Below are 20,188 nucleotides of genomic sequence, written 5' to 3'. Positions count from 1 at the left end.
GGCCTGACCCGAAACACTGGTGGGGGCCGAAGCAGCGAGCGGGTTCTCAGCGCATGCACATTGCCGTCCTGGGGGTGCCTGGGCTTCTGAGCTTTTACTAAATATTGAAATGGTTACTTTATTTTTCTCCTGAGTGAGAGAAATACACTTGCAATAGTTCTTGTTCCAAGTCAGTTTGGAATGTACAACTAGAAAACTAAAAATAGTTAATGGGTCAAGAGTTACAGGACACTTTCTTTCCCATAAGAGAGCTTTCTTCATGAGACGGTTAGTACACTTTATATGATACTTTCTGGTTTCAGAAGCTGAAGCACGACTGACGTGCTGTGGGTAGGACCATGCAGATTATTTGTCACCTTTCCCACTTAGCTGGAGATGGAGTTATTCCTGTGTTAGTCATTAAATTTCAATTTAGATGCAGTTTAGTCGTTTTAAGAATTGTCCACTAGGGAAAACATGTTTTTAATGCTCTAATGTTTTCTAAAGTGACTCTGAAGCCCAACATCCACTCTAGATGCGCAGACAGGGGTCGGGAACAATGCCACAGTGTTGGGCTCCTGAATCAGAAGCCTGTAAGTAGTCTGCGCTGGTTAATGAGGGTTTCTTGTTTATTACACAGAGATATTTAAAAAAGCATCTTCAACAAGGGCGATGAAATCAATGGAGTGAATAATACTCAATGTATCTTAAAATGAGATCTTCAATGTTTGATTAAATCTAGCAAGTGCTCAAGACTATGTAAAGCACTGGATTTCATATCCATGGACCTCTACAAAATCAGGTCTAATGTATCTATTCAGCAGCAGCTTTCTCACAAATCTAAGCAGCTTATCAGTTCTGTCTACATTGGGATTTCAATGCTAAGCTTTCACATTTGGCCCAGTGGAAGGAGAGTGCCTTGTCCCATCATAACATGATGTATGAAAGCACTTATCCTAGTGATCTATTTTTTTCCTCAGCAAAGATGATAGATGCTTTCAACTACTGCTTGCTGAAGACTGAACCATTTAATTGAGCTCTGGATTTGTAGAGAAACTTAATTTTGTGAACTGTTGAGAGTTAATTACTTGAGAGATAATATGAAGAACGATGTATGTTGTGTTTATTGCAAAACAATAGATGGGTGGATATGATTTTTATCAAATTGCATTTCATACAGGGCTTTTGGATATCATGGATTTATTTTAATAAATAGCAAAGCAATCTTGTAAAATTAGTTCCTTGCTCATTCCTTTTATGTACCTCATTACATCTTGATGTTCTATCTCCACACAAAGTTTGAGAACAAATAGGGTTATACTCTCTGAAGAGCGTTTATGTGGATAAAAGTGCAGAAAGAGAGATGCAAAGCCTTCTGTAATTTTTCTTGTTTTTTAAAACTTGCCATAACTTGCGTTGTTAGTGAAGTGCCTGAAATTTTTTAAAATTAATTTTGCTTAAACTCTAACTAGGTCTACATGCTGCCACCATAAGGCACTTGTTTTTAGTGGTTCTCTAGTGCTTTTGAGTCTTGCCAGAAGAGTTTTACTCTTTATACTTCCCCTTTCTTACCATTCAAGCACTGTTAAACATCTGCTTAGGTCCCATTGATTCACATAAGAGGTTAGCACCTGCTGCGTACCAAAGGAGTTATGCATATGCTTGTGTATCTGTTGAGTAAGAGTCTTGGCTCATAGTAGCTCATTAGAAAACAAATTGAGAAGATCAAGGTGAAAGGAAAAAGAGCAGAAACGAGAAATTCCTTTAGAATCAAGATTAAATGCAAAACATTCCCTTCGTTATAACAAAGCAGGATGTGAAACAGACAGTGGGGCTGGTTCCTCTGCAGTTTGTGCTCATGTTCTCTGTTCACTTCAGCTGAACAGCTTCTGATTGATGCATAGGCTAATATATTTTATGGTAGGATATTGTTTTTATATGTATAAAAAAATGAAAAAACAGAAACATTTTACAGGAGGCAGTCATTAATCTTTCCAGCTTTCTTCATGGTTGTTTATGCCATTATAACTTTTGTGCATATTTTTTCTTGTGTATGTGGATTTGAAGAAAGACTGTGCTGTGTGGAGAGGAAACATTGTGTACACCTTAAATGTTATATCATCTCCAGGAAACTTGTTAAGGTGTATGACAGAGGGAGTGTCTTCCTCATGTGTGATTTAACTCTGTGTTTAATGCCAATTCCTTTAGTAGAACAGAAGTGTAGCTGCTGTTTTACCTAGACGTTTAATATATCCATTTATGCAGTGGAGATGAGTATTAATGGCTTTGTAGCTTCTGGACTTTAGGCAAGGAACATAGTTAGGCATTGGTCTAGTTAAGAGGTCCTCAGGTGAATATTTTTCTCATTTTTATGGACACACTCTTTGTGGATTCAATATTCCTGAAAATGAGGAGTCTCAGGGCTTACTCAGTGCTGTGCAGTGTGTGGCCATGTAAAATAAGGCAGACACTGGCATTGATCAGGATGTTCCAAGGTCTTTTAGAAGAGCATTGGCAGAGCCCTCTGTAGGTCATTACTGTTTGTGACTTCTGGTTTTTTGTTAGATTCTTCATTTGGGAGAAAAAAAAAATAGGAAAAATTCAGGAGACATTGACATAGAACTGAAGCAGGAGTTTATTCTTGGGAGCCTGAGGACAAAGACTAAACACACAAGGCCTATTGTAGCAGCAGGTATCCCAGTCTCAGTGCATGAGAGAGGCTGACGTGACAAAGCAGTTTGTGAAACTTTGCCTCATAACTGATCTTTAGTCTTTTTTTTACTCCAGAATAACTTTTTTGTTGTCTGAAAACTTTAGTCATAAAAACAAATAACTTTAGGGTCATCCAAATAGCAGCTGCAGAAATATTCAGCCAAGAAAGAGCAGTGCATAGATTATCCTTCCAAAAGCAGAAGGCAGCTATGATTATAGAGGCCCAGATTCTGAGCTGATGCAAGCTGGCACAGCTCCATAGACATCTAGTTGAACTTGTGATATTTTTTTCCCAAACAGTGCTTAAAATATGTAAGAAAAATTTAAACACCTCCTTTGTTCATCCTTGCACCTTTGTACTTATGTGTATGCATAAGTGCAAACTACTGAGGTGGCTACTGCCTGGGTGACAAAGGTGGATTAAAGTCCCATGGTTGAAGTTCCGTTTGACTCTTCCAAAACAGTGAGATGGAATCTTGGTTCTGGTGGTAACTTCTGTTGTTGAAGAAATGCCAGTTTCCAAATTTATTATTACAAAACCAAGCAAGGACTGCTTTGCTAAGAGTATATAAAATAGGTCTGTATTCTGACACTCGAGGTCTTCATCTTTTTAATTATTCAGGAAAAATCAAGATAGGATGCATAGGAAATGTCCAGTGCAACTACGTACAGGCTACAGACATATCTGAAAGCTGCGGATTTTCGAGACAGTTAATTTCTTTCTTCTAGAACTATGTCCTTGCTTTTCAGTTTTGTAACCATTTGAATGGCTTCATGGGCCATCCATGGAGATACCACTGTCTTACAAATGATTTATGATATTTTTAGAATAGCACAGTGGTAGTCACCAGATCATTGTTCTTTGCAGGTCTGAAATGCTGGTGATTTCATGAGTTAGTGACTATACTCATAGATATTGCTTTACAATGGATGAAATAATTCTTAGTTCCAAGGTGCTCAACAAACTGTGTTGGTTTGGGTATATTTACTGATGAAGTCTTGCAATATTGTTAAATGATACAGTGAAATGTACATTCATTTCAATAGTAGGTTAAGAACACTATACTATTGAAAATCTCATTTGTACGAAGGACCATGATTAAGTGAATTAGTCCTGACTACGTATGTTTAGCAGGGTTTTCGTCAGCCAGGATCTTTGTTTACCAGATTAGTATTTAACCTAGTGATTCAAAAAGCTGTGTTTTCTTTTTCTTGAGGGAATTCTTAGCCTTTTGAGAACTAAATTTTTGCATGACTCAATGTTTGCATATAAAGGATACCACAGTTTACAGGGTGTACAGTCAAAGCATGGACTTTAAGGGACTGCCACAACTGAAACTACCCTCATAGAGGTTCTTTTTGTGATCAGAACAGTTTGGGTTCAGGCTGAGATACTCCTGTTATGGACAGTGTTGGAAAGTCAGACTGTCAGGGACAGTGGACTAGTGCTTATGCAAAAGCTGAAGTGTGGCTCTATAATTTCAGAAATTAGCTCTAATATTTTCATTTTTAATAACAGCAGCAACAGGCTTAATAATAACAAGGGAATAAGAACAGAAGAGTACACTTACTGTGGCTTCTTTTAATCTTCTGAAATCTATGTGCAGGTATGCATTTATTCCATTGTATGCACCAGGCAGGGTTATTCCATGTATTAACAAGACAAATAATACAACATAAGGCAAAGTGGCTGTTATCCAAACAACCTGTAGACAACAGAGATCCCAAAGGTTAATCAGCTGTTACAGAAGACTTAAGAATGTATGAAAAATACAGCTGGCACTTTCTTGGTGTTGTCCATTCAGTTCGATGGAGCAGCTCTTTATAGAATGTCTTGGGGGAAAATGCTGTTATGTGTCATGAGTCTTTATGTATGGATGTTTACAGATACTAGTAGGAGACAGTTTTGACAAACAGAAGAGTTGGACTGCTTATACATTACCAGCGTGTGTTAGCTGATTAGCTGTTCAGCTATATATCTTATTACTAAAGAAGTGCAGTTATTGCCTGGTGTTAGGTGATGCTCTCATGAAAATGTACAAAAAGCTCTCATATGTATCCAGCCCTAGAATTTCTGTTGAGTTATTTTCTGAGGGTTGTTGAAGAGTTATTTCAAATTAGTTTAATCAGATATTTCTCTTGTCGTGGTATTTTATATAATAAAACCAAAGCATCTTAAACAATTGAAACATTAGTACATTTGGCTAAGAATAGGAGGCACGTTTAAGACAATTTTAAGTCTTTCAAAATATTTTCTGGATGAGACCACTGATGTTGAATTGAAAATATATGCTAATAACATTTCCAGGTAGAACATCACACAAGCAAAACTTGTAAATAAAATAAAGCCCCAATCAGGATTGTGGATTTCCACTGTACATATATGAAGGCCTCTCACATGGTTTGGTCCTGAGGATCCCTCAGAGGCAGTGATTTAGTCTTTTGCTTTCTAATATTGGAAGACTTCTTAAAGGAGACAAAGAATGTAGTTGAGATAGAAGGACAATATTAGCTCTACCTTTCCTGAAGTCTTCACGCCTTTCCACAGACTAAAGAAAAGAATGATTACCACCACCAAGAGGCAGAGGGAAAGTTGCCAGCGAGGCAAGCCAAGGTCATGGATTCCACGGCTTTCGTGCAGGTGCAGGACTCCTCGCCTACATACCAGATACACAGAAACAAAGTGAAGTCACAGGGGGAAAAAGGCTTTGACATATCTCATCCTGGGGGCAGCACAAGCAGAGGCTGCGCTGCAGTTGTAGCTGCCTTGCTGACATCGCCAGCAGTCAGTGCAATCTGCTCTGTGAAGCCGTGTGTTGTGCTGCTTCCCACAGTGCCTTCATGGGCTCACTGGCCCATCACCAGCTGTTTAGCACCATAGTGCCATAACGATCACACTCTCTCCACTGGAAGGTACTTTCAATTCCTTTTTGAATAGGCTATTGTGAGGCTGCCAAAAATGTGGTTAGGTAGGAAAAGCAACAGTTGGAAAATTTAAATTTGATATAGTGCTCTGTGTTGTTCGCTGAGACAGCCGAGTGATAGCAGAGGGAATTCTGTTGCTTATCAGGGCAGGCTGGTTCTTTTGAGAGCTACACAATGAAATGGATTGAGGTGTAGAAAAGTGTTTGTCCTCGTGCCTGGTGATACCACAATTAGAGTTGTTAAAGCACATGGTGTGCAACATGCACAGGGATATGCAAGAGATGTTATAGTGGATCTCCCTGCTTTAACTCAGTTTTATGCTCATGAAGTGTCTCTTGCTGCTTTTAAAAATCTAAAAACTGCAGAAATATTTTGCTTTACTGAAAGCAGTATTTGCAGAGGACTCTGCCTGGAGCCCTGCACGAGAGGAGAATTGCAGAGCCACCTGCTCGTTCTGATATGGATCTTCTTGGCTTCTTTTTGCACCATGATAGTATAATACAAACAAATCAAAGAAGCCCTTTTCACTGGAGGACCTTGGCATGTTTTATGAAGATAACTACATTTTAGAGAAACTGAAGTACTGAGTGATTTGCCCTGAGTGACTGCAGACGTTAGAGATTAAAGCCTAAGGAGTCTCATTCCAGTTCCATAGGCTGTGCCCGTACAATCTCTTACTGGATAGATGGTGCTTCAGAATTAGCTTAAGCACTTGTCTTACCAAGTCAGAGACAAGCGAGATAGTTGAATAAGTTCCAAGATAGTGCAATGCTGTGTCAACTTAAATATGGGAAACTGAAAAATGTCTCTGTGCTACTGAAATTGTCGAAACATGCTGGGAAAATTAAGGCCCGTTAGAATGATTCATCTAGTAATATGAAAGAGTTGCATACAATTCCCTTTTGATCCCTAAAGCATCACAATATGATCATCTAAGAATTGTAATACTTCTGCTTCTGTAGTTCCTCATGTTTAATAAGAAATGCTGTATTTTTTTAACTGTTTCTATGATTAATATCAGGTTGGATAAAAGATACCTGTAGAAAGCATCCTTCTAAATTAAGCAAATGCTCTGTTTCTGTTGCATTGTAAGGCTAACAAGAAGTGAGGCATTAAAAGGGTAGTGACCATGTGTTTATGGCATATTTTCCAGAATGTTCCTATTTAGAAAGTATGAGGTGATTTCAACTCTTATTATACAATATAGCTATATAACAATATAGCTGTTACCTGTGGAAACAGTAAAACATAGAGGCAGACTTCTTGATATCTCATCTAAAAACCTATTATATTTCATTAAATGTAAATAAATAGGTATGTCTCATTCAACTTGTTTAGAGTGTGGATGAAAGCTGCTTGTATTTCTGCTAATAAAGTATAATTTGCCAGAGGATCCACAGGTGTAAGTGAATCCTGGGCAGGGGTGCCTGAATCCATTCTAAACTTGGGCAGTGGTAAGTATAGCTGGGGAAAAGCTTCACAGATTTCTGATCAGAACATTTGTCCAGGATCTTGGGAGGGTTTTGGCAATCTGTACTATCACACTTACAGTGCTATCACTGTTGGAGCTGGATGTTTTAAAGAAAATCCTTTGGATTATGATATGTAGATGTCTGCTCAAGAAAACTGAATCTGAAATTGCATTCTTTCTGCCCATTTAACTTTTTATTCTTCTTGCCCAAATATTTTTCTGGATTTGTAAAGAAGCCTGCTTCCTTGTGTATTTGCTTTCCAAGAAGCAGCCAGCAATGTGTCTTACTGTTTGGAATGCTTGCCAGAGCTGCCATTGCAAATGTGGGATTCCCAGGATTTTCAGGAGAATCTCCATTCCAAGTCTTCTGCTCCCTTAATCAGGGTAAGGGATTGTAAAATAAGAAGAGGAAAATACTTTTATAACCACTCAAAACAGCTGTGTAACTGGGCAGCTAAACAAGGAAATATTCATAGACAGCTGCTGTTTCTGAGCTGTAATTCTGGCGGGTTTTGCTTCCTTTTCCTTTTTTCTTTTTATTTTTCTTTGTGACCTCTGAAGAAAAGGCATAGAAGCTTTCCTAAATATACCCATTTTGACGGTTTATGGGAAGTAGTTAGTGAATGTTTATGTATTAGAAGCTATATTTCTGTTCCAGCAGCACCATCAAGTGTAAAAGTTCCAGTGCTAGGCTGTGATTTAGATTAAGGTATGCTGACATCTGAAGAGATGGAGGAGAGAAGCAGCAGTGAAAGTATTAGGCAGACTAAACCTTCTTGATTTTAAGGATATAGCTCTGTAATGTTCTTCGGAAAAGTCATTATTTTGGAGAAGGGCAAATTTGAAAAGAACTTTGCATTTGTCATGTTCTTTCAAGTTTGCAGACACCAGTGATGCTATAGAAAATCCAGTTAGCTCAATTATACCACAAGTATTCTTGTTTCACATCAAGGAGTAGTTATGTCAGGAGCAGCTGAGGCTGTTTTTAGCCTGTCTCTGTTAAGGCAGGTTGAATGATAAATACCTGACTGGCTCTGTCACTTATAAGGGCCACAAAAAGTACAATGTGAAGAGATACTGTAAGAGATACTGCAAGATTCCCCATTCAGGAACCTCTGAGGTCAAAACACCTGAATTTTCAGCCTTTTGATATTATAGCAGAATAGTGGAACGTGGCCAACATCCTGAATTGAGGTTGCCTTCGCTAGCTGCAGGATTGTCCCATTTCCCAAGGCAAATCATAGACATAATGGCATAAACTGATCTCCATTAAACCCCTAAGCCAGGGAACCAGAAGAGATACAGGACTAACTAGTATCAGCCTCTGTTGTCTGTCAACTTCCTTAAATTATGTCCAAAGCTACTAAGAATGTCTTAGGTAAAAGCTTCTGGAAGTAATTCTTGTTTCTGAAGTATAGAGATTTGTCCAATTCTGCTAACAAAATAAACCCTCATACTTCACAACTCTGAGTCAGAGAAAGGAAAAATCAGGGGCAGTAAGAAAACTAGAATTAGTATTTTGCCTGCAGATTGTTGTTATTGAGAAAAGAATGAAAGTAGATGAGAAATACATGCAAAAAAGAGAAGAGAATATTATGTGGAAAAGATTGAGAATAAACATTAACAGATGGAACTGACAGAAAGTAAAACAGGGACCTATTATGCTGAGCAAAAATACAAGAGGAGCTAATAAATTGTTTAAGCTTTCTGCCAGTCTAGTCAGAGCTCTAGCAATATTTAGTTTGTAAAGCACCAAGAACCAAAAAACATGCACTAGAGATAAGAAATTAACTTTTTCTTTTTTAAATCAGGTTTGTACAAAGGAGCCTGATTTATGCTAAGACTGCTTTCCATGTAAGGGAGTGTAAATTACATTTGCAATGAGTTGGAGACTGTACATCACTGTGAATAGGGGTCGCAGGAGTCTTTCTGCCTATCTGCAAGAGGAACCGGAATGTGAAAGTACTGCGGATTGAAGCTACATTCAGTGATTGTCATTTCTGTGTTTGGGAGATTTTATTACAGTCCCCTCCTTCCCCGTGCTCTCTGCTGGGAAGTTTCTCCGTGTCACCTAATAACTGGCACCAATTCTGGCCTGACTTCCACCCTGCATTCAGCTGAAGGGAAATAGTTTGCCTCCATTTAAATCGTCAGTGATTTGTTTGCTGGTACCACTGTCTCCTGTTTTGTCTTTGTGCAGCACTTAGGTCCTCTTTAATTTGGTGTCAGATCACAAAGAGGCAACAGGAAGGTGAAGTGTTTGGTGTTCACACCTAAACCCTACTAAAGACAAACTATTGAGGAGGTGGGAGGGCAGCTGCTCAGTGGGACTCAGTAAATGAAGGATCCAGTCATAGTTCTAATAGTGGGTAATGCTGGAACCAGAAAATTATTCTCTGTGTCTCAGTGTTTCCATCTGTATAATAAGGACTATTACACATCTTTGCTTTGTCTCCACTCTGAGCAATTCAGAACATACTCTTTATGGAAGTGGTGAGTATCTGAGTGTAAACAGGGAACCAAACCAAAGGAAAAAAAGTGCCAAGTAATCTGAAAATTACTCTGTATCTTGTTCATTCCAAAATGTTTACTCCTTAGCCAGAAAACATGAGGTAAGAGGTTTAGGTGTAGGATTCTCCTAGACATTTTGTCAGGCTGGTACTTTCTAAGGAGCCTTTTGTATTATTCACCCTTAGGGAGATTTACATAATTGTATTTTTGAAATTTAGAAGGTTTTGTACAAGCAGATTAAGTTAAAGGTCTTGGAGTAGGCCTTGTTTTTCCAATCCTAAATCAATTATAATTTTAGTTTTCAATCCAAAAATGATTACATAGCTCTGTAGGCTCATTCTTTCTTTCTTGCCTAAATCTAATGTGATCAATAGAAGGGTGTCATTCATCTAAAGAATTTTTAGATGTTATATCAGATTTGTTCAAATTGCAAAAATGCTATCAACTTGTTGGCAAATTAGTATGTTAACTAACAAACGTATTTGTTAGTTAACATATTAAGTACTTCTGAAAACTTAGAGTACTCCTAACAACTTCCAGGTACTTCTAAAAGTTAGTAGTTACTTTTACGGGATCAAACCCGAATGGCTCACATAGAGTAAGTATCAGCAAATATAAATAGATGTAGTCCTGGTCTCCTGAGCTCTGTTCCCTATTCTGGTAGTTAGACTATTTTTTTAATGATTTAAAACTTCATGCAAATTGTAGATTGAAGATGCTAAAAGGACTGTCAGTGTATACCGTGTGCAATCTATAGAAATTAAATTACTCAATTTAGAAGGCAATTTGAAATGTGATAATTGTACACAATTGGAAGGCTGTCCTACATGCATCTATTGCATTATATATTTGGGCAACCATAGTTCAGTTGTCATTGCTGACAGTTGCCTTCGGAGTGTAAAATACAGTCAGTTCTTTTATATATGGAAGTTTAGGTTATCTGCTTTAGGCAGCTGTGGATGGAGTTTGCCAGGCTCCAGGTATTTTTACTTGAGGTATAGCACTGCTTAAATTCAGCTGTACTGTTTCCACAGTCATTTGCGTCTACAAGGTGCATATCCACAGCTCTGCGTGGGGTAGAGCTTATGGTAGAAACCCTGCAGACGTGAGTTGGCCCCGTGCAGACCGAACACCAGGGTCTCCTCACTGTAATTCTGGGGCTGGCAGAGGCAGCCGAGTGGCTGCAGTGAAGTCACACAAGCACAGCAGAGCTGGGCTGGCTCAGACCCAGGTCCAGAGGCACTGCAGGGGTTCAGCTGGGTGTACGCACTGCAGCTTTTGGCAACACCTTTGTTGTCTGGGTTTTTCTGTTTCTCAAGGTATGTCAGCTCTCTCTTGTGTTGGAGAATGGAGCTAGGTAATGGACTTAAAGCTACATTTTGGGAATCACTTACAGAAAGATAATTTACCGGTGGCACCCTGGTTGGCGTATTTATTATTTGTACTGAATGAAGTGGTTTTTCTTTTTGAATCACGATAATCCTGACATTATATGTGGCTGCTAGGACTAAGCTCTTAATTCACTGAGAATGTTTATCTTAACTGACTGAAGTCTTTAACCAGCTTAATTCTTCCGCTAACTTAAGAACCTCTTCACCTTGAGGGTGCCAGAGCACTGCAACAGGCTGTGGAGTCTCTTTCTCTGGAGATATTCAAGACCCACCTGGACACATTCCTGTGCGATCTACTCTAGGTTAACCTGCTTTAGCGGGTGGGTTGGACTAGATTATCTCCAGAGGTCCCTTCCAACCACTCTGTGATTCTTTGAATTGTGACCTCCCTTGCTGTTTGTGCCACACTTCAGCACATTGTCAAGTCTGCACAGCACTCTGAAAAAAAGAGTTTTTCAAAATCTGCTTTTAAACCCATTATATTGAGATTTGATAGAATGCAAATGCTTGGATTTCACCCCTCTGTAGATCTAACGCATACTGAACTCCTGGAAAAAAAAAAAAATTATTTGAGTATATATGGCAAAGCAATCAGAGCATATGTGCTCCCAACTGCCCCAACCCTTAGTGAGTCAAGTGGTGGTTCAGTCAGCATTGTCAGTGGGCCATGCACTGCCCTGCACCAGGAGGGTCATTGAAGAAGAGCCCCAGGCTCTCCAAAGGAGCTGTTGAGCTTTCATGGAGCTTTACTGATTTCAGAGGAGCTGCATTGAAAGACACAATGTTGCCAGAAGAAAGCCAACCACAGGAATAGACCCACATGCCACAAACTGACGACTGCTGACATTTAAACAAATGAATGCTCACTTCATGGTTTGACATCTGTTACAATCCTTTACACAGTGAGGTTAAGTTTGTAACCTTTTTGTGGACTAATGCTTAGATGTGATATTATAGCTTTGAATAAGCAAACACTTCACCTCTAGGAAGCAACACGTAAGACACTAGTGGTGATACTATGTCTGTACTGTGTCATTGCGAACATTTGATGAGAAACAGGTGAATAAAAATAAACGAGTGTTTAGTTGTGTGCAACACCTTTATTGGCTTTGCCTTGAGCAATATGTGCTATTCAACAGAGAAAGGCTCTGTTTCTGCTTGCCAGGATTTCAAATGCAAGGTAATAAAGAGGAGGGGCTGCAGCACTGACCTCAGCTGCTGTACTTGTTGATCAGAGCCTGGTATCACTACCAAACTACATAGGATTCTATATGTAAAGATAAACAGTTAGAATTCCTCCTACAAGTTAGCACAAAGCAATACAATTGCACGCAGCATAACGTGCGGCTCCTGACATTTGCAGTATCTTATAGCTCCCCCCGCAAATGCACGTTGGCGAAGTGGTCACTCTTCCAGCCTTTTGGACTTGCCACACAAGGGGATGTTGTGGTTTAGGAATCCTTTCCATAAAGCTGTCCAAAGCCTAAGAACATGTGTACACACTTACATGGATTGACTTCCATTGACTTCATTACTGAATCTGGCATGAAAATTTCCCTGGAAAAATGTGGTTTATTTCTTATTGAGAAAGAATGGATTAGAATCCTGAGAAGAAGTACTATCAGAGGAAAATAGCTGTAGCTCAGTGCATTTGTTGACGATTTCACTGTATTCTTTAAGAAATTGCCAGGATTTGTTCCTACAGCAGATCATTATTTTTTACAGACATAGAACCTTGTGAGAACAACAGTGCTTTTGTTCCTCCAAACCAGTATAATTGTTGGCATAAATGAAAGCAAGATGGTAACAAACTTTGCACAGACACAAGAATGGAGAGAACAAATGTAAGCTATGCCTGTATTCACAGACAGTATTTATATAGGAGTGATACGGAGTAGCCAGGGGAACTTTTTTGCAGTAATGCACTTGTATTCTTCAAAAAAAATGTTTATAATGAATTATTTTAACATATGTTGAAAGGATAGAAGGTCCTTTGCACTTTGTGTGTTTAATTCCAAACCACTGAAGAAGGAAGTAATTAAAGTAATGTGCGTCTCCAAAGAAACATGGAATCGACAATTTATTCCTAACTGGATTTCTGTTATGGCTGACTATTACTAGAAGGGCACCAGTTGTTATCAGATTTTGGAGTGCTTGCTTTGCTAAGTTTGCAGTGTGGAAATACTTTATAACTGATTTTAACCACCTCTACTCAAGTATTGTAGAGGTCCCATCCATCCTGCATTCCTGTTGTAGGCAACTGTGCCATTGACGTCGACGGCACCTTGGCCTGAATTAAGACTGAATGACTGAAACCAGACATAGTGAAATGAAACACCCTTGAGAGCCTAAGTGTAGAACCAGTCATTCTCCAGCTGCAAAATAGATGTTTGGTGTTTCTGGTCTCCCTGCTTCCAGTTCAGCCTGCTCACCAGAAGTCAAAAGTTTGTGTATGTTCTTGATGTACATATACAACCTGAAGAACCAAGTTCAAGCTGTACCACTTCCCATGTAGTCTTGAGGCTGAAGACTTCAGCGCTTGGGCACATTTAGCATCCTTAACAGGTTCTCCATAAGATGCAGTGCATCCCAGTAAAACAGAGCAGCAAGTTCCTGTCACACTAGTTACTGTGGTTGAAAACATGGCCCCAAATACTGCAGACTGGATGGTCTGCCGTATGCCTTGGAAGTACTGAGGGTAACAACTTATTTTCACCTCCACTGACAAGATCACTCCCTTTCTATGATATTTTTACAGTGGCCACCAGTGCTATTGCTGTTTTCAGTCCCTGTTTTAATAATGCTATTTATCATACATTGTGTTAGTGCAGAGGCTGGGCTTCCATAGGTATCCCACTGAAGTCTAGAGTGACATAATTTGATTTCCCTCTGGTATAAAAGTAGCTGCTCTGTTTCCTTGTTTCTGTATATAACTGATGAAAACTCAAAATCTGAAATTTGTCAAATCTATTGCCCAAAAAGTAATTGTTTCTGTTACTGCTAATATTTTGCAACACTAGATGCAAACCTTCAGAAAGTAAACATGATCATAGAATTTGGAAACCAGTGTCTTCATGATGCTGTTATTTAAAAACACTTATTCACAGAATTACTGAGGAAAGATCAATTAGCTATCCAGTTGATAATTTAGGATTTCTGGCTGTAAGGGAAAGACTGACCAGACACAACCTATTCTGTCAGGAACTGTAGTTCTCCTCTGGCAAAGATAGGTGGATTAAGTAGCAACTAATGTTTATCTACCAGGAAGAATCAGGTGTAATCCCTACACAAAAGCTTGGGTCAAGTTCAGCAGTCGTTCAAGCAATAATGCAATATTGTATAAGGAAACTCAGTATTCTTAAAAGAATATTCAGCCTTTACTTAAAGGGGTTTTCAGAGGGAATGTAGCCAGTCAAGACCCTTACTTGAACTATTACTTAACAACATACCGTGTCCAAAAGTGGTGCATCATTCCGTAAACCCTCTACACTGATGCAAATGTAGCATTACATCATCACTTCTATTTCCTGACCTCAGCTCTCCCTGTTGTAGAAAGACCATGGGAATCATAGAATACCAGGCTGGAAGGGACTACAAGGATCCTCTGGTCCAACCTTTCTCAGCAAAATCATGGTCTAGAAAGATGGCCCAGCACCCTGTCCAGCTGAAGCTTAAAATTGCCCAATGTTGCGGAATCCACCATTTCACTGGGGGGATTATTCCAATGGCTGATTGTTCTCATCATGAATGAGTTAGGTTATTTGATATAAGAGAAGAAACACTGTTTTCTGAATTGGGCTGTCTTGATTAGGTTGGATTTGAATGCACTAAAGCTTTACACAATTTTGGGTCCATACCTGAGCTGTACAGCTGTACTTGATGAGCTAATCCAGATATTGGATAAGTGAACATAATGCCATGTGTGATTCTCTGTTTTTACAGCTGGGGAAGCAGATGTTATAGATTGTGTTACTTGTGTGGTTATTCTTCTCATTTTTGCTGTATAATCTAGTTGCTAATAAGTACAAGGCCTAGGGACTTAATTACTGCCCTAAAATTCAGGGATCAAAGCGTAATGAAATGGCAATTCCCTTTTTATTTTTACCTTCTGAAAACTGCACCTTGAATGTATGTCATGGTAAGGACAGAACCCTAACATTTCAAGTTTCAGTGCACAGACAGAATCACAAATTGAGCTGTTCCTCAGATCAGTGGAACTAAATCCAAACATTGTAAATAGATGCTACTGCTACCTCACCCAATACAAATTCAAAATCATACCCCAATCATGATGTGATAACAGAAAATGTGTAGAAACACGTTAAATCATAAAGGAACAAAGCAAGAATATAGAGATTGTATTTTGCTTTACAAAGGCTTAAGCACAAGAAAATGAAAAAGAAAACCTTAAAATGCTGTTCACATTAAAGTTCTGTAATAATGCAGTTCTTTAAGATACTGAATGTACAACTTCTTACGTTTCACTTCAAAGTCAGGTTCTTTGACTACATAGGTATATAGCCTTATTTTATTATTATTAACACATCATATATTGTCTTGGTAAGGGCAGCAGATTTCCTAGCTGTCATTATTTGCCATTGTAGTGAGTTCCTTTGAACTCAATCCCCCTTATTGTTTTCAAAGCACTGAGTTTACCCAAACCCCTGGCAGCAGTTTGTATATCACCACTGATCCTTCACTGTACTGTCTTCAGAGGAGAAATAGCAGCCGTAAACGTTTCAGAGCTATAAACACAGACCTCAGGATCCCTAATGTAGCCAGGCGTGGTGTAACACACACGAGGTTTTTTATGGTAACAGTGGTGTCCCTTTGTTTCTACAGGGTAGAACTTGCTGCTTAGCAAGCGTGTGCCCTGATCTCCTTCTATTCCAAGCACAGGAATATTAACTGATTATTCAGATTAATTCAACAGCTGATTTAATTTGCCTGATGCCCACCCTCCTTTCTTTATCCCAATCCAATCCCATTTTCCCCTGAAGGTCAGTAATGCCCGTCTTTTGACAACTGTGGCTCTCTTCTCCCTGCTCAGTGCTTTATCTCACTTCATTGAACTATCGAAGCAGCTGAGCAAACAGAGGTCTGCTCTGAGGTATTTTGCAAGTGGACACACAGGCCAAGCCTGTTGAACAAATGATTATTTTAAAGCCTTAAAGTCAGCTCAGTTTGGCATGCAGTGGTCTTTGTCAGAATATTGCTGTGTTTCCTTGCCCTGGCAAAGTTGGTGCAAACAAAAATGGAACATCAGAGAAGATTTGTGTCTTGTCCCATTCCATGTTGCTCAGTGGCAAATATCGCATTTGTACTGGAAAAAAAACGAAGCTTGCAGAGACAACAGTCTTAATCACACGGGAGTACAGATCAACATTGCAACTGCATTTTAATCTTAGTCTTATGCTTATTTTAGAGGCTGGAGGCTAAGCTATTTTACCTTCCAGAGGAAACACTCTTAGACATAGAATTTTGAATAAATAGCAAAGTCAAGTCAACACTTACTCATAAAATTCAGCTGCAGGAGTGAGCTTGTATTTTGAGTATTTGGTACCGTTGCCAAGCACTGATGCATTGAAGAGTTTGGGATCTGTACAGTTTGGGCTGTTCCAACTGTTGTCGCAGTTTGTCCAGGGGAGCTCAAATGTGAATGATGAAAATAGATAATACAGAGACCAAGCTATGATAACGTTGTAGTAGAAACCCACGTAAAGAGCTATGAGTATCACTGCATAGCCTACACCTAAAGACAAAGGAAAACTAGATTATACATTGCATTTTACATGCAACAGTATATGCAAATACTGCAGTTAAACTCAGCAAATCATTGCAAATTCATTTTAGATCTTCAGACCAATAAAAGGAATTTTTGACATTTACACATACACATGTGGACACAGTGTCACTGGCCTTAAACCAAAAAATTACATTAATGATTTTGGGAAAGGACTGGCTTTTAGCAAATCCAGTTGTTTGCCAGAAAAAGAAATTAGGCAGTTCAATGTCAAAATTTGCTCTTGTGCAACTCCCTTGCTGATTTGCTTCCAATGCAGAAGATTGCAAGCCCATATTAAGAGTGAAACTCACTTCATTTTCATAATGCCAGAGTCCTTGGCAACTTTTATTGGAAAAGTGAAGCTCAAGACTTTAGTGAAGTTTCCATATGCCTCACATTTCCACCCTGAGGTAGTTTGGAACAGACACTGATCCCTCTCTTGTGTCTTTCTCATTGTTACTCTCCAAGTTGGCTTCTGTCAGTGTGTAACTAGGTCCAAAACATGGATGAAACTGCCTGTGCTGTTCCACTGAGGGGCTCCAAGCGGTTCTTGGGCATGCCAGTAAATCTTGGTGAATATCAAGCTTGGGGCTAAATGGTGTGTGTACCTTCAAACCATGTTGTTATCTCCCCAGGATTACAGAATCCCCACTGGAAGCATTCTCTTTTGACTTGGAACATTTGTTTTGTATTTCTGCCTACTGTGAAGTGTGCTTGAAGGGTACCTGTAGTGAGAGAGCCCCAGAGAATGCATGTTCTCCTCATGAAAATGGTCATTTTTCCAATGGCTTGGGAATAAGCTTTGTTAGTAATGTCAGAGCAGAACAATAGTTTGTTGCCAGAATTGTTTGGGAAGCTTACTTTACCTTGGCTTATATTAATTTCATTTTACTCTGTGTGCTGTACTGTTCTCTGAATCCTGCCCAAAAGTTGTATGTATCACATAGAACAGGTAGAGACTACAGCTGTTTTATGGTTATCATAACTATCAGCACCTAAATGTAAACTTTTACTTCTGTTTTTCTTCAGTTTAGTTTTTTGGAGATACTGCATTGGAGGCCTAGCAGTTGGAGATGATTAGACTTTCATATTTCTTGATCAAGCAAGGAAGTAGCATACATTTTGAGTATATCCTTGGTTTTAAAATTTGTGTAAGGAACAGATGCTGACCTTGAAGGAGTTAGCAGTTAGAAGACTGAATATATAAAAGTTGCTCTTTGCTCTTCAGGAGACTTTTAATACATTGACCAGTCTGCTCATGGACCAGTAAAGATGGAACTTTATTTTCAAATCCTTGGTGCCTAAATGTTGGTGCCTTGGCGCCTACGTTAACACTCAAACTCTAGTGATACATTAAGGTCAATAGAATGGGGAAGGCGGGGGGAGGAATCACTCAAGAGGATAATTCTTAAATATTAAATGTTAAAATACTAAGTATGAATAACATGTGGTACTGAAGTTGGATGACTCCTGTTTAAAAAAAGTGTTCCTGAAATTCCTCCAGTTCAGGAGGATAATGATAGATATTTAGTATCAAGATTCAAAAATACTGGATCAAATGTGTCTTAAATGTTACTCCTCTGAAATAATAAGAATGTTCAGGAATGAATTTGCTCTTCTGTTTCTAGGTCTAACTTTTCTTAAAAGTAATGCTGTACCACCCACACTCTAAAATAGACCTTGGAAAATGCAGAGCTGAAAACAGACTGTTGCAAAGGTTACAGGGTATATTTTTAATTGCATGCATTATAAGAGCATCTCATTAGAAGCAGAATCCTTAGAGTTCATAGCAAGAATATTCATAGCTAAAATTAGTACCATAGTGCTGCTCATTTAGAGAAGCTGTTCTAAATTTATGTAGACTGTGTACTTTTCATTTGAGAGATTTGAGTTATCCCAGGAACAACTTGAAAGCATCATGAGTTTAGCAGTAAAATGTGTTTGTATATTTTCAGAAGATTTGGTCAAAACTTTAAAAGGACTGAGTTTCTACTCATGCCAAGATGCAAATACATCTCAACACTTATTACTTTTTGAGAATCAAATAACTTACGCTACTCTATATCCTAGTAATAAGAACACTTAAAAATCAACAGTCAAGTATGTTTAGTCCACCTTGAAAATGTCAGCTTAAAAACACTGCTGGAATGTCAACATGACTATACATGAAATAAGCTCTATTTTCCTTTCTCATCATCTTTTCAATCCCGAAGTCAACAGATAGAGTACCTCTGAGCACAGTGGTATTTGGCTCAAACACTTTGAGATCTTTCAGATCTAATTTTTGCAGTTAGGTTTTCAAAATCCTTATTGTCATCCAAAGATATTAACTGACACCAGCAGGAATTTTGAGCAAGGGTCTTTGGGTTCCTGGGCGCTGGGATGAATTTTGGCTCCTATGAAGGGATGGTAGAAGGGCATGGTAAATCTATATAAATTAATTTTAAAATTTTGGGGCACATATTTTATTAGCTCTCTTTGTTTTTTGTTATATCTCTCTAATTTTGCTGTGAACTTTGGGTTTGACTGATAAGAAAAAAACCTGCAGTTTTCCTATTCTGTGACAGTAGCCTCCTTGAAGAGGAAAGCTGTATTTTGAGCAAGAAGACTAACATTTACTTAGTGTAACCTATATCCAAGCACCGGATCCGCTAAGTTCGGATTGCTATTGTTAAGCTCTTCAGCTTTTGTCAGTCACGGGATGAACATGATCTGAATTTTAAGCTTCTAGGATCAGCTGAGCTTGAGTGGTTTCATTTCGGATAGCTGTGTTGAAAAGGCTTTTACGTAAGATTTTAGATATAATCTGGTATAGATAAGGGGAACTCTTTTTTTTTTTCTTTCTGGTAAGAAATGCTTAAGAAAATTCTTGACGCTCCTTAAGAAATACTTCTTTCATGTACGGAAAGCATATGGCTTCTTTTACCCAGAGAGATCCCTTTATCCCTGATCAATGCCAAACACCCTGACTGGTATCCAAACACGTAACCTTGGCTATTTCTTCCTTGCAGAATGATTTCAATTCAGTGCACAACACTCCACAGCCCTTTATTCGGTGACGCTGGAGAGTTAACCCCAGTGGAAAACACTCAGTAGTATTAATCATGCTTAAGTTTTAGTAAGTGCTTTTCATTGCTAGGTTTGAAAACCACTTTACAAAGTCTGTCAGAATCATTGCTCCTGTTCCGTAGTCAGGACAATGAGGTCCAGAGCCACAGATAACTTGTGTGATGTTCCAAGCCTTGTGACTGAACTGCAGCCTTCACAGCTCCATGGGAGTGTTCTAGGCACTGTGGTATGTGGGCTTTGCAGAGAAAGCTCTGCAGAATGAAATGAATAGAGTCTGTGGTTATCTTAGTCACTGGGGGAGACGGGGCTCAACTGACCTGATGGGATTTGGTATTTCTAAATGTT

At 38.9% G+C, this 20,188-nt stretch overlaps 1 protein-coding gene across 2 annotated transcripts in view; it reads right to left on the bottom strand.

Annotated features, from left to right (window-relative positions):
• The window catches only part of SLC6A2 (solute carrier family 6 member 2), a 70,223-nt gene that overhangs the window by 27,238 nt on the left and 22,797 nt on the right, over positions 1–20,188 (bottom strand). For both annotated transcript variants that reach the window (XM_065640724.1, XM_065640725.1), the window contains exons 3-5: positions 16,504–16,741; positions 5,210–5,348; positions 4,263–4,397 (exon numbers count right to left, since the gene is read on the bottom strand). In XM_065640724.1, coding sequence (XP_065496796.1) covers positions 4,263–4,397; positions 5,210–5,348; positions 16,504–16,741 — 512 coding nt within the window. The remainder of the gene's footprint in view (positions 1–4,262; positions 4,398–5,209; positions 5,349–16,503; positions 16,742–20,188) is intronic.

This window comes from Caloenas nicobarica, chromosome 9 (genome assembly GCF_036013445.1).
Source record: "Caloenas nicobarica isolate bCalNic1 chromosome 9, bCalNic1.hap1, whole genome shotgun sequence".
In the NCBI taxonomy this organism is placed as follows: Eukaryota; Metazoa; Chordata; class Aves; order Columbiformes; family Columbidae; genus Caloenas; species Caloenas nicobarica.
The sequence above is the reverse complement of the archived record's forward strand: the minus strand, read 5'-3'. Positions and strand labels throughout refer to the sequence as shown.